This window comes from Hordeum vulgare, chromosome 2H, assembly GCF_904849725.1.
Source record: "Hordeum vulgare subsp. vulgare chromosome 2H, MorexV3_pseudomolecules_assembly, whole genome shotgun sequence".
Lineage (NCBI taxonomy): Eukaryota > Viridiplantae > Streptophyta > Magnoliopsida > Poales > Poaceae > Hordeum > Hordeum vulgare.
The window spans coordinates 502,429,725-502,445,084 of NC_058519.1; the positions used below are offsets into that span (position 1 = coordinate 502,429,725).

A 15,360-nucleotide genomic window follows, 5' to 3' on the forward strand; every position below is an offset into this window, starting at 1 on the left:
AGAAGGAAGGAATTCGACTGTGAATTCGAAGTTCCGGGCACCATCGCCCATGTTTGTCAGTGGTGGGCAGTGTGAGCTAGCGGAAGCAGACGAGGCACAAATCGCATAAGTTGGAAAGGATGCACATTAAGGGATTACTTACTCGATGTTGTTGTCTCTCGCGACTCCATCGCGGTCAGGCCCCCTTCCCCCACCCAAATCTTGATCAAATCGACCAAAAACAGAGTGAAACAGAGGCGATGCGGTGAGATCTAACTCGACACGGAGGGGAACAGGACAAGGGTTCCAGATTCACTCACCACAGCCGTCGCCGTCACCGATAACAAAAGCTCCGCCGTTGTTGTCACCAAGAACAAAAGCTCCGGCGCCGTCGCCGGCTCACCCCGAGAATGGAGAGGAGGGGGGTGGGAGCAACGGGTTTCACCTGATGCACTGCCAAGTGGGGGCCGTAACTATATGCACTGCCAAGTGGGACCCACGTGTCTTAAACATAACCTCAGTCTCGTTGACGACCATTTTAATCGCCCGAGTAGGCCTTGGCTATTTGGGCTTGTGAAACGTAGCACGAGAGCTATTTGCTTCAGCTACGTCGCACTCCATCCATTTTACCTAAAAAATGTCGCATACGAGCTATTGACCCGCAACGAAGAGGGGGTGCGAAACAACTCGGAGGAGGAGTTAAAAGGATCGCTAGTGCCGAGAGAAGATGACCCACCTATCTGCTCGTCGGTGAAGAATCTGCCCATGACCCATAGCTCCAAGGGGAGGAAGTGGTGGTTGGCCGACCTCCCGCAATCTCCCTGTTCGCATGAGTTCGACACCACATTCCCCATCCCTGTATACTAACTGAGAGGAATAACCGATTTGGCTGCTCCCAGTGAGTGACTGGGAGATACTTCAAATCGTGTGGGCTAAGATTCGATGCAGGCAAGGCATCTAAACGAACTAAAACAACACCCTCAGAGCTTGACTGAGGCTATGTCCTTAACGCAAGACCCTCCGAATAGTAACACAAAGCAATGCAAGCAGGATCAGTGAACTACACGAAACGTATTAAAGAAAAAAGGACTTGATGAAACCTATCTTGATTCCCCGTGAATCTCGCCGGGTTCACCAGCGGGGAAGAAAATGAATAAATGGTACTACAAGAGAAAGAGACTTTTTCTCAGAAGGAAAAAAATGGCGATGCGAGGAAAAGTGGATAGCAGCTGGCAGCTTCGTGTGTTTCTCCCCAAGATTTTTTCAGATTTTAGCCTCGTCAAACTAGACGAATTCTCGGTCAAATAGGTTACCATCATGCCAGTTCTCCACAGTTAACACGGCCGGACAAAGTTGCAACAAATGTAACACCTAAAGAACCAATCAATTCCTTACGAAAATGTATATACAAGAATTTACAGCACAACTGAAGACCATGCCTCAAGTTTCGGCACATGCATCATCTCAAAACACAACAACTATACACGCTCCCATTACCGAAATGAAAAAGGAAATAGCTATACAGAATTACAGAAGCTGCTATATTAGAAACAAGATGAGGCACATACAAAAACGGCGTGCAATACCTACTTTTACTTGAAGAGAAAAAGAAGCAACATCAAGACGGCAACTATCTACACTTCGAGGCGTGTGATTTCGAAGGAGGCGGATGGACCCGACGCCGACGATCCAAACGACCCTTCCCGCTCCACCGAGTATGCCACCAGCAGCTTCACCACATGCCTGTACCGCCTCCGGTACGTCGGGAACTTGGACATGCTCCTCACTATCCCCACCATCCTGCAAGCAACAACATCATCATCAAGAAGAAAAACGGCAACAATCTGACAGACATTACCAACAGAAACAACCACTAACATCTCAAATGAAACACTAAAACACAAATAAGCAGTTGCAGGAGACATCACACCTTCTACTGATCGCCTGGATCCGCGCCATCCTCACGGGATCTCGGGGTGTCTCGGCGCCGTTATCCCACACGTCTGCACCAGCAGTAGCAGAACTACTGCCGACGAAAAGTGTCGACCTCTCCAGGAACCTCACTTCCTGCTCAGTCATCTTCAGCACCTGCATCTGATCCTTGAGCACCAGCACGGGGTGGAAGAACCAGTCCAGCAGCAGGTCCTGCGGCCGGTTCTGCTGATCGACCTCCACGCCGTTGCCGAGAAGTAGCCCCGTGGAGCCAGCCTTGATCGAGTGGAGGACGGTGCACAACATATCATAAGAAGGCAGTCCCAGGTTTATCGTCTCATTGCCACTGTCTTTTGTTCTTAGCCACTCGGTCAGGTCAACACTGGTTATGACATTCAAATTCAGTAGGTCCCTGCCCCTTTGCTCACATGACTTCATAACGTTTTCCCATATCTGCAGATTGAAGAGAATGATTAGGAATTCAGGCAGGACTTGACATTCAAGATGAAACACCATGTACACTGCGGTGTAGAAAAATATTTCAATCCACTGCCTCGCACGTACACCAAAGTTAAACCTAGTACATCTAATTATATGTTTCTGCTTCGCATATACATCTCATGACATTCAAGTACACTATTTGTTCAGGCTCGTCTATGATCTATCCATTATATATTTGACAGCAAAGTTAAAAGAAGCTTCCACTTTGCTCTGAGAGGATAGAGATTAACGTTGATCAGAGAGGAAGATGAAGGAATGATACTACTTATTTGGGTTTGGTACATATTATACGGATAGATATTAGGGAGCATACAGTTGTCTAACACCTTTTCTAGGCAGAAGGTGCTGCCAACTTCTCATATCTTTGAATTAAAGTCTATATCCTAATTGTGGTCACTGGCCAAGTCAGTAGCTACCATACAATCTTGTAAGTTTAGAAGGCCAGCATTCCTTCTTTTATGTGCTTCTTTTGATCGGCACATCACGACATTACCTCATTTAAATCGAGCCCACCAAACCTAAGGAACAATAGATTCAGCAGCTAAACTGTTTAACTATTCCTTCTACTGTTATGTCATCCTTGCATTTACAACACTTCCTCAGTTAGAGAGCTAGCTCGCCTAATCTTAGAGACCATGGACCCCAACAGCTAACAGATGCTTCACAATTTCATTTTTTGATGGTACCATCTCATTTATGGCATTACTACCTCACTTGGGACTACTAGCTCACACCTGATCTACAGATCATAGATGCGAGAATAAAAATGTATAGATATGCACCAAAGAGGAAGCATGGATCGCAAAGCGTATCCATTGCCTTTTCTTTCCAGACATGTCAAGAATATTGATGGTACTGAAACAATGAATGCACTTGTTACCAAGTCTGAGTATTTTTCCAGAAATTTTCCTCAAAGAGGGAGCTCGAGCTGCATACATATAGTGATGTTTCTTGGCATAAGACGGGGGTTTGGTAAGAAGTAAAATAGGTGACAAACGGACCTGGACCATTTTGACCTCTTGTATGGCCTCTCTAACGGATCTCGCCGGAACCAAAGTCGGAACCAGCATTGCTGGTGCTTCACTGGATGAACCAGGGTGCTCACCTCCCCTAACAGAAACATTTGGCCGGACCGAGAACTCGGCGGAATCGGACGATTTCCTCTTCCGATAGGATGGCCTGGTGGAAAACACTTGCACCGTGAGGAATGAATAAAGCAGCACATAGCAAAGTACAGTAAGCTACTACAGTACAACCCAAAGTTTTCAAAAACAGCAGTGGAGAACACTTTACTTTGGAAGAACAGTGCCTTCGCGAAGGTAAAGCCAGTCGTTGGTGTACTCGTCAAACTCGGCGACCATGGTCACCACGTATGAAGCCCCCCTCCGGAATGACTTCTCCTGCGACATCGAACAATCTTGAGCGCATCAGGCAATCTCTTTCGCGCGTAATATGGAATCGGACGCGTGGGGGACGGGCAGGAAATGGCACGAGGCACGGTGGCGGTGGCAAAGAAAGAGACCTGGTAGACGATGACCGCTCCGTAGAGACCCACAAAAATGCTGGAGACGACGGCCAGCAGGACGCTCCCAACCACCACCAGGGGCCAGAAAAGGATGGCCAGGCCGGCGATGGGCACGCAGACTGGCTCCAGGAAGGGGCCTTCGCGGCTGATGAGGTCGTGCAGCAGCCTCTGCCAGCCCTTGAAGAGCATGTAGGGGCTCTTGATCAGCGCGATCACCGTGTAGAGCGGTATGTCCACGATCAACCCCAGGAGGCCAACGAGTATGCATGACGGCACGTCCAACAGCCTGCACAAAACAGAACACGTTTTTCAGCGTAATTTTAGGCGTTCGCCATCACTTTTTTTTGTGTTCTTGAGGGAGCATTCACGGTCACTTTCAGTGTCAAGCTTGAAGCAACTGTATATGTATATATATTGTGATGCGCAGTGATCATGAGGGGGAGATCGACCCAGACCAACAGGCTTTACTATGCTTCGTTAGAGCAGTCTAGAACGGTATGCTGGCAGAGAATGCTTTTCTTATGAGAAATGTATTGACAAATAAGCACGTCCTTGTCACACAAGACCACAATACGAAACGAAATATCTTGTCACACAAGATCAGAATATGGGACAAAATCGGCTTCAGACAGGTCATCCAGTGCTACTAATATAACAACAAATGCCATCTTTTTACAGCATATATGTATGTAACAATGAATACCTTATGGAGAGGGGTTCGCGGTCCTGGGCGCACTCGCGGAACTCCTTGAGGTAAACGGGGTAGGAGTGGAAGCACATGTCCGCGAAGTCCCTCACCACCGTGCAGCTGCCCTTGATCGTCCCCCACGTCCCGTCCTGCACCCGGCGAGAAAACCAAAATCAACCGTGGATCTCTCGCACCCATTTCACGGTTAACAGCGGCCGGTCTTCCCTTTGAGGCTTGTACTTACCACAATGCCATGCACGAACTTCTTGGCCTCGGTCTCCTGCCGGAACGCCTCGAAGGTGGAGATCCATGGCGTGAAGAAGCCGTAGCCGAGCGCCACCAGGGCGCTCCCGAAGATGCCCAGGCCGAGCCAGAGCCCGAACAGCACCGGCAGCGCGATGAGCACCGCCAGCTTCAGGCCCGCGTTGATGCGGTCCGTCCTGGGTTCAGAATGCAGAGGAACGCAGCCAACAGCGATCAGTCTAACTATTCTAGTAGTATATCAGTTAGTGGTGGATCATCTGATTCGCCACTAAAATTTGAAGAATCGGCAGCAGAATCGGCTTCTTTAAAAACCATGGACAAGGCAGAATCAGAACTTTGCCCGCTTAACTGAACGTCCAGCACAAGGGATCGGAAGCTCGGAACCAACAAAAATGCTCTGTTTCCAGCACACGAAAGAACACAGATACGAAAAGTTGAGAAGAAGAATGAGCTTACTTGATAAGCGAGTAGATGGTCCACCAGACATGCGCCGGGAAGAGCACGAGGATGACGCCCACGTTCCCCAGTATCATCAGCGCAGCCGCCACCGGGCCGACCAGCATCGCTGCACACCCATTTCCCCAAGAACACAACAGTAAGCCAAAGCCACACCGGCAGAAACTGGGGAGGAAGAGAACAGTAGACACATGCCTTTGATGCCGCCGAGCAAGAAGGCGGCGCAGAAGGAGAAGACCACGTACGCGACGCGCAGCGAGTCTTGCATCGACCCCATGGGCTCAGCCACCCACGCCTTCACCGTGCCCATCGATCGCCCCGCCCCGCCCCCTTCACATCCAGGCGGCCAAGACCGGCGAACCGTGCCGGCAGCCCCCCCCCCCCCCCCCCCCCCCCCCCCGCGAGAATCAAGAACGGCTGCAGCTTTCTGCCGCTTTGGCGGGACGGAGAGCACAAAGGGGGCAGAGGATAGAAAAGAAAAGCTCTGGCCCTCGCTTTCGCGGGGAATCTGCGACCGGCGCTGGCGGAGCAGAAGACTCAGCAGCGGCGGCGGCGGCTTGCGTGAGAAGCCGTATGGTATGGGGGAGAAAAGGAGCTTGTAACGGGTTCTTGATCCGCCGGCCGGGCGGGTCAAAACGGCGGCTGCGCCCGCGTTCCCGCTCGCCCGTGAGCGAGTCGAACGAAATGTTGCGGGGAGAAAGAAGACGCAAGAGAGAGGGGAAATGGGAGAAGTTTCGGGAGGAGTTAACTGCCGGGACGGAAGGAGCTTTGTCCGTTTGTCTGCGTAGTTTCGGCTGGCGCGCGCTGTGACGTACTACTAGTAGTAGTGACTAACGGCGTTAGTGTGAGGCAGGTCAAAGTTGGTGGTCAAGGCGACAGTTTAGTGACCGTGGCCGTGTGGTAAGCGCTGAGGTTTGCTTTGATTGCTGCCACTTTGGGTCATCCATCTTTTTTCGAAAAAAATGACGTCTCATTCTATTGATATATTAACGCCTTGTTTGGATGGCAGGTCAGAATTAGATTCTAACCCTGCGTTAATTCTAAGCTAACTCTAATCAAAAAGATGTTTGGATGGCGGGTTATATTGACAATAAATGCATTTTTTTAATCATTTGACTCATTTAACCAGGGTTTGTTGTGGTGGAGGGAGATGGAAAAGTAATTTTTTCTAGGCTCCATCTAACTTTAACCTAAAGAAGCACGTCTTCATTGTTTTTTTTTATGCGTTAGATGCACTAACCAAAATTCCTCATGTTTGAATGTTTTTGGGTTAGTTGAGTCCAAACTAACCCATGGATCCAAACAGAGCCAGGGTGTGTGCATAGCACGATGCACATAGTCATCACAACCAAAACGAAAATATAGTTTTATAGCAAAAAATAGATAGTCTAATCTAGTACGGAATAAATCATATCCAGAGATTATACCGTCATCAACAAAGAGAGAAACCTCCGTGGATCAAGATCAAGATCATGATCCAGACTAATATGCATTTGAGGCCGCATGCATGCTCAAGATCAAGGCTTCTACGCAGCAACGAGAGGATGTCTTGGCTTGGGCATCCGACCCGGAGGGTATTTTCTTTGTGAGAAGCGCGTATCGCCTCGTCATCGACAACATATCCAGCACTACTATGTGGGCCACTAGCAGGGCACCGGACGACATGTGTGCCTTCCAGAAGGCAATGTGGGGGTGCCCTGCCCTGTCCAAGGTATGCATCTTTGTTTGGCCTCTAATCATAAACTCCGTTGCAACAATGGAGAATAAGGCTAAAAGAAATCTAGAGGTCACTAATATTTGTGTCTTATGTGGCATGAAATCCGTACAGGTGTCCGCTTGCTCGTATGCCGTGGGAAAAGATGGCCGCCTCATTTAGTATGTTGCAACTCGAGAATGTTGGAAACACTGGTGTTGAATGGGCTTTGCTTTTTCCGAACGAGTGCTTGGAAGAGCAGCGGCTACCAATATAATGACCTTCTGGCGTACAATGGCACGTTCGCAATGAGATTATCCATCACAAGCCGACACCAACTACAATTGTTGTCGCTGCAACCCCTACTATACTCCTGGTACTCCTCCAGACTAAGAGAAACCCAAGTTTCTTCTCGTGATGTCGTAATGATGAACCGGGGGAAGCATAACCATAGACACTTCCATTCCCCATGCCTGCATTTTCATAGTCGAATGTTGTTGATGGACAAAACTTACATGATAGAGGGCCGCATAAGGGTGGGGGTTGCGAGGTGTGCTAGTAGTGTTCGTTGCAGCGTGCCCCCTGACAACCGTCGCCTCGATTGGTGCCAATCCAACCTAGTCTAGTGGCGTGCAGAAAGGGTGGGTGACGCGAGCTTCGCCATGACTTTCTCAGAGTGCAAAAATCTCAAACTTGTAGGCACTATGGACATGCAAACGGCACAACTACTGTGCAGTGGTGTTCTATCGGTTTCGTCGCATTCCTTCACGTCGCGACACTACAAACTTCCATGAGGTTCCTCCCTAGCCTAAGGCACACCGCATGTGCCGCATACATCAACGCGGTCTCGAGAGCAAGATGCCCTTAATTTGGTTCTGTTGCGTCATGCTGGTTTTTGTGTACCTGAGGCGAAAGTTCCAATCTGGCATGTTGGCTTGATTCGACAACAACGATATTCGTGCAGCGTCACCTTCCTAATGGCATTGTTTTGTGCGTGTGAGCTCAAATGATGAAAACCACACATCTAGGCTTCACTGGTTGGTTACGACAACGTTTGTCACACAAATGTTGCTTAGAGGCGTTATTTTGATGCTCGGGACTATGATATGTGTTGTCCAATATTTTGTAGGTCTAGTTTACTAAAAGGATTGTGGTTTGTTGCTTTCGTGGCAGATTTCTTGTTGTGGGCCACTTCACAACTGATTTTTGCCGGTGGTCAATCTAAAGCAGGCGTCATCAGATCGCTTCGTTTCACCGACTTGTTGGTTTCTTGCGTGCAATCAAAGCTTTTGGTACGTCGACGCCCCGTTACTCGCGAGCTCCACACTGGCTTAGCAGCCACTTGGTTTGGCCTAACGCACTTGTTTACCCACAGCGGTTACTGTCAGATCAGTCGAGCAGCCACTCCGTTTGGACTAATACATTTGTTTAGGCACAGCACAGCACAGCCAGCCGTTCCTATCAGATCAGCCCGTCAAACATCTGAATGAATCTGATCGCCCGGTGACGGCGTTAGCTCCGTCTGGCCACTTATCCTCGGAGAGTCCGGTCCCTTCCCCGTCCTCCTTTCCATGATGGCTGCTTTGTTTCTGCCCGTCTAGAGAGAGGAGTTGCACGCTTCCTTGTTCGCGTCCTTCTCTCCGTGCTGTCTTCTCGGTGTATCGGCTCCCCTGCTCGGCGCTATCGCTGCTGCAGGCTACGCGCCACTGCAGGTACTGACCACCTGTCAACTGTCATGCCTTGGTATCGACAATTGCCGTACTGCAGCTCACTGCGGCGCAGACATCGAGGCGAATCATCGTGCTTGTGAAAAGGACCTGACGATTTGCCGTGTAGGCTGGAGGAATTGGAGTGCTGCTGTACGCTAGTAGCAGTTTCAACCGAACGAATTAAAATGCTGAGAAGCAAAAGATAAAAAATGGTCTGAAGAAGAAGAAGAAGAAGAATGCCCATGGCGTTTCAATCTGGCCAACCAATCGTTGTCTTCTGGAGAAAAGATCATCAGAGGATTTGATTTCGGACAGAACTGCCGGCAACATCAGGTCGTCAACATAGGAGCAAACAGAGAAAAAGAATGTCAACGCGCTTAATTAACCATGAGAGCCAGCAAAATGGTACTCGTATGTCGTATGGTATCTCGTTGAATCTTCAAGTGCTGATTAATAAACATACATGTGCCTGAGAAGCTTCTTGGGAAACAATCCAAACAGGGCGGCGTTTGCACGCAGCAAGAAGAGACTTCAGAGCGAATGATGATAAGTTGAGGCTGCAGCAGCGATTGCCTCTGCTGAAGAAATTGTCTTTGCATTGCAGCAGTCGACGCAAGACCTGCTTTTTTTTTTTATTGTGTTTGGTTGACCTGCCAACGCGGGTCAGAACATGGGACAGAAGGAGTGACTTGACGAGGTGCTCTGCCTTGCCGCGTACTCCAGGTCCAGGGGAAAGCCAAGCGAAATTGATGGATAGAAGGCGACGACGCGATCGGACATGAGACTTGCGGCAAGGGAATTGTCGTGTCTTCGGGACTAGAGGTCTGCAGGTGCCCCTCCCCCCTTTTTTTTTGAGGGGAGCCCGTCCCTTTTCAGACCGTGCAGGCACGCGACTTCTTTCCTACTCTTATTCGTCGACATTTCCGGGTAAAATGCACGAATATAATATTCCCTCCATTTTAAAATAAGTGTCTCAACTTTATACTAGCTTTAGTACAAATTTGTACTAAGCTTGAGACAGTTATTTTGGGACGGAGGGAGTAGTAGTATTTGGCATTTTGAATTTCAAATATGGGTTTACTGTCCTGTACCATAATGCATATGTGATCTACCACCTCTGTATCATGTTGTCAATGGGCTCGACCTGCAACACGAGGACGTCGTGGGCTTTGGTCCTAAACGTGGCGATGGTGACCACCACTGTGGTCAGCCTGAGATTGGGTAGTTGGATCTTAAGATCTGTAATCTAGTCCTGACTGCGAGTTGAGAAGACATAGTTAGGTCGCTACCTTGTTGAAGGCATTGCCGTGTAACTGTTGTCGACCCATTCGTGTTGTTTCGAGAAAAACACTGGGATTTGGTCTTTCAGATCGAGCGACGACCGTACTACGGTGCCGTTTCTTTTTTGAAAGCATCGTTTGTGAAGCCGCGTTGGAAGACAGAGGAAGAAGGTGGAGCGGCTTCGTCTTGCGTGGCTAACAAATGATACGCTAAGTCATGTCTGGTTGGCAGGTGCTACGTACGACAAATCTTTCACAGTCTTTGCGTCTGGATGGACGAACGCAAGGCGTTGGGCGCCATGATGGCGTCGACGGATGTCCGGACTGGTAAGGATGAAGATGGATCAATGTTTCGATGATGATGATGACTTCTAAAACGTGTGCATGTGGTGTGCACTTTATGTCCACTGTATCGATTGTTGATCCCATACGTTATGTGGATGGATTAGCGACGACGCCGGTTTTAAATACGGAGAGTGGGGGTACTTCATATTATCGAGTTTGTAAAGTGTGAGTGGTGATTTTGAATGAATTGAGTTGTGTTTTTTCAAATCTTTTTAAAATAGTTATTAAAAATAGATGCATGTATCGATTGATGCAGAGGCCGGAGATTTAACTTTTTCAAAAGAAAATGTAAGGAATTTTTACAGTTTAATTTAAACTGTAAAAATATTTTATATTACGAGACGAATGGAGTATTTGTTAAGAGTGACAACAACGTACTCGGCTAGGTTGTATACTATGCCAAATCTGTATGCGAGTTTAAAATTTCATGGCCTAATGGCAGTCTGACAACCAGAAAAGATCAAGCATCATACGAAGATCTTCGACCACCAAAGCTTATTTGAGTGCGGTTTATCTAATGGCTATTTGTTAAATTATAGATGGACTTTGATTCATATTTTCTTGGTCCGAAAATACTTGTTATAAAAATGTATGTATCTATATGTATTTTAAGTTTAGATACATTTATTTTAACATATTTTTACGATAAATAATTTTGGATGAAAGAAATATAAGACAATAATTTCTAACCAATATTTAAAGTCCATGTACATGCTGTTAGGTTGATCTCTCGTTCAATGGGTCCAACGGCTCATTGGAACCTTGACCCACTGAAAGTGCAGTCATGCCCTTAATCGTGCTTTGATGTTGCTGACAACACACATATAGATAACTAATCACTAATCCCCTTTAAGTTGTTGTTAATGATCATGTGTTGATAATGGCAAGCTCATGTGCTAACAAGGACAAGATCAAGATAAGCATTCCAGAGTACTACATGCTTGAATCTTGTGGATGCTCACATGATGGACAGATGAAGATGAATACACAAGCTAGGCTTTCCACATTGTGTATGAAAGAGCTTGAATCAGTTCCTTTGACGTTAGTGGTGTGGAGTGATGATCAGCGAATAAAAGTATACACGCAAGTATAGATCATCTGTACCCCTTCTTTTTATGATTCTTGAGTCTTTAGGGATCCCGCACTATTAAGAGGGGATCACTGGGTATTGCGATAAATTTGCTCAAAACTACATCTCTACTTCTCTGCTCAAGCCACATCTCCTCTACTCTTGTTTGATTCCAAAACAGAACCAAAGCCTCGGACATCCGGCTCCCTCCGGACGTCCGAGGGCCGGACGCCCGACCACTTCGGAAAACTGGAGCCTTATACCAGAGTCAAAATCTCGGACATCCGGCTTCCTCCGGACATCCGAGGGCCGGACGTCCGACCCCTTTTGGATATCCGGAGCCTTGCACCAGAGTCAAAAACCTCGGACTTCCGGCTTCCTCCGGTCGTCCGAGGGCCGGACGTCCGACCTCTTTTGGAAATCCGGTGCTCTTGAACAGAGTCGTAATCTTGGACATCCGACCCTATCTTCGAACGTCCGGCCCCTGTTCGACTATTCAGTGGCCAACTGATATGAACACTTCCTCGATCGTCCGACACCTGTCGGACGTCCGACCTCTGTGGTCGTCCGGCCGTCCGGAAACCGTCGGACGTCCGACTACTGTGTGACTTAAGTGACCCCAACGGTTACTTTTGTATCCCCACTATATATACCCCCTCCCACTTCGTGTGAGGGGGTCCAACACAGCCATATCCTCATAAGAACACATTTCTACCTCACACATATTTGCTCACACCAAATCTTAGATCCCAAGAGCATTTGTGAGCCCCTTTGAGAGTTGTTCCAATCAAAATATAGATCGTCTCCCTCTCCTCCTCTCAACCCAAGATATTTGAGATTTGAGCAAGTTTGAGCATTCCCCGTGATCTTGTTACTCTTGGAGGTTGGAGACTCCTAGGCGGTAGGAGTTCTTCGGAGAGGAATCAATCCGTGTGATTACCCCCGGAAAAGTTTGTGAGGGTTTGGAAGCCACCTCAAAGGCTTACCACTAGTGGTTGAGAAACGCCTTCGTGGTGTTATCTCAAAGGGAGAATAGGGTGAGCCTTCGTGGCGTTGGTGTGCCTTCGTGGTAACATCCACCTCTCTAACGGTGACTAGCTTCCCTCCAAGGAAGTGAACATCGGGATACATCTTTGTCTCGGTGACCTTGGTTATCCCTAACCCTAACTCCTTACTTGTGGTTTACTTGTGTTACTTGAGCATACATACATTGCATATTGTTTGTGCTCATTATATTGTGTTGGCTATTTCTTTGTACAAGATTAATCGTTCAAGCATACCCTCTATATCCACACGTTCACACTTCAGCTTTTGATATATCGTGTGTTATAGTGTGATCTAGTATCTTGTGTCGTTCACCTACTCATCGTGTGATATAGCTCAAGTAAGTTTTAAATAGCCTATTCACCCCCCCCCTCTAGGCGTCATCGTGGTCCTTTCAATTGGTATCAGAGCAAGGTCTCTCTTTAATTAGGGTTGGCAAGGATAGGGTTGGCAATGTGTTTGCCAAGTTTGTTGGTACTCAAAATGGTGTCAAGAAAAGAACCATTTGGGTTGCCAAGCCTATTGTGACTAACCTCTTAGGACCCAACGTAGTTGGGGACCAACAAGCTCAAACTTGATCAATAGGTGACTTTGGAGGACATTGGAGACTTGGCTACACAATGAAGATTTGAGGACTCTTCATCATTTGTATTATCTCAAGCCAAGTCATTTGGATTATCGAGCTCATATCCCATATCCAATGTGCCTCTTTGCGGTAACTTGTACTTAAATTGTTTACATTGAAAGTTGCCTGCCCCACTCCTTCTCATGTCTAGGTTTGGTACCTAGCATGTACTTTGACATGTTGCGCCTACTAGTATGATTGTTATGTGTTATCTATCATGTGTAGGTCATTATGTATGTCATATAATTGTGTGTAGTCCTAATTGTTGGGGAACGTCGCATGGGAAACAAAAAATTTCCTACGCGCACGAAGACCTATCATGGTGATGTCCATCTACGAGAGGGGATGAGTGATCTACGTACCCTTGTAGATCGTACAGCAGAAGCGATGTGAGATCGCGGTTGATGTAGTGGAACGTCCTCACGTCCCTCGATCCGCCCCGCGAACAATCCCGCGATCAGTCCCACGATCTAGTACCGAACGGACGGCACCTCCGCGTTCAGCACACGTACAGCTCGACGATGATCTCGGCCTTCTTGATCCAGCAAGAGAGACGGAGAGGTAGAAGAGTTCTCCGGCAGCGTGACGGCGCTCCGGAGGTTGGTGATGATCTTGTCTCAGCAGGGCTTCGCCCGAGCTCCGCAGAAACACGATCTAGAGGAAAAACTATGGAGGTATGTGGTCGGGCAGCCGTGAGAAAGTCGTCTCAAATCAGCCCTAAAACCTCCGTATATATAGGTGGGAGGGAGGGGAGGAGGCAGCCTCAAAACCTAAAGGTTTGGCCGAAATTGGAGGTGGAGGAGTCCTACTCCAATCCTACTTGGAGTAGGATTCCACCTTCCCACTTGGAAACTCTTTCCACCTTGTGTTTTTTTCCTTCTCAAACCTTATGGGCCTTAGTGGGAACTTATTCCAGCCCACTAGGGGCTGGTTTATCTCTTCCCATAGCCCATGAGACCCCTTGGGGCGTGACACCCCTCCCGATGGTCCCCGGCACCCCTCCCGGCACTCCCGGTACACTACCGATGAGCCCGAAACTTTTCCGGTAATGCACGAAAACCTTCCGGTAACCAAATGAGGTCATCCTATATATCAATCTTCGTTTCCGGACCATTCCGGAAACCCTCGTGACGTCCGTGATCTCATCCGAGACTCCGAACAACATTCGGTAACCAACCATATAACTCAAATACGCATAAAACAACGTCGAACCTTAAGTGTGCAGACCCTGCGGGTTCGAGAACTATGTAGACATGACCCGAGAGACTCCTCGGTCAATATCCAATAGCGGGACCTGGATGCCCATATTGGATCCTACATATTCTACGAAGATCTTATCGTTTGAACCTCAGTGCCAAGGATTCATATAATCCCGTATGTCATTCCCTTTGTCCTTCGGTATGTTACTTGCCCGAGATTCGATCGTCAGTATCCGTATACCTATTTCAATCTCGTTTACTGGCAAGTCTCTTTACTCGTTCCGTAATACAAGATCCCGCAACTTACACTAAGTTACATTGCTTGCAAGGCTTGTGTGTGATGTTGTATTACCGAGTGGGCCCCGAGATACCTCTCCGTTCACACGGAGTGACAAATCCCAGTCTTGATCCATACTAACTCAACTAACACCTTCGGAGATACCTGTAGAGCATCTTTATAGTCACCCAGTTACGTTGCGACGTTTGATACACACAAAGCATTCCTCCGGTGTCAGTGAGTTATATGATCTCATGGTCATAGGAATAAATACTTGACACGCAGAAAACAGTAGCAACAAAATGACACGATCAACATGCTACGTCTATTAGTTTGGGTCTAGTCCATCACATGATTCTCCTAATGATGTGATCCCGTTATCAAGTGACAACACTTGCCTATGGCCAGGAAACCTTGACCATCTTTGATTAACGAGCTAGTCAACTAGAGGCTTACTAGGGACAGTGTTTTGTCTATGTATCCACACAAGTATTGTGTTTCCAATCAATACAATTATAGCATGGATAATAAACGATTATCATGAACTAAGAAATATAATAATAACTAATTTATTATTGCCTCTAGGGCATATTTCCAATAGTCTCCCACTTGCACTAGAGTCAATAATCTAGTTCACATCACCATGTGATTCCAACGAATCCAACACCCATATAGTTATGGGGTCTGATCATGTATTGCTTGTGAGAGAGGTTTTAGTCAACGGTTCTGAAACTTTCAGATCCGTGCGTTCTTTATAAATCTTTATGTCATCTT

At 47.5% G+C, this 15,360-nt stretch overlaps 1 protein-coding gene across 1 annotated transcript; it reads right to left on the reverse strand.

Moving 5' to 3' along the window:
* Positions 1–1,344: 1,344 nt before the first annotated feature.
* Positions 1,345–6,080, reverse strand: LOC123426859 (uncharacterized membrane protein At3g27390). The gene is made up of 9 exons (XM_045110758.1): positions 5,541–6,080; positions 5,346–5,454; positions 4,870–5,065; positions 4,641–4,774; positions 3,935–4,223; positions 3,706–3,812; positions 3,414–3,591; positions 1,910–2,364; positions 1,345–1,779 (listed from the first exon to the last, which is right to left on the reverse strand). Exons 1-9 carry the CDS (start codon positions 5,653–5,655, stop codon positions 1,614–1,616), a joined length of 1,749 nt encoding a protein of 582 aa, XP_044966693.1. The 5' UTR covers positions 5,656–6,080; the 3' UTR covers positions 1,345–1,613.
* Between the last annotated feature and the right edge of the window lie 9,280 nt (positions 6,081–15,360).

Excerpts from the sequence above, each read along its gene's own strand:
- LOC123426859 (XM_045110758.1), bottom strand. The coding sequence starts at position 5,655 with ATGGGCACGGTGAAGGCGTGGGTGGCTGAGCCCATGGGGTCGATGCAA. Across the intron at positions 5,455-5,540 it reads CTTGCTCGGCGGCATCAAAG|CGATGCTGGTCGGCCCGGTG; the intron begins GCATGTGTCTAC and ends ATGGGTGTGCAG. Across the intron at positions 1,780-1,909 it reads ATCCAGGCGATCAGTAGAAG|GATGGTGGGGATAGTGAGGA; the intron begins GTGTGATGTCTC and ends TGTTGCTTGCAG.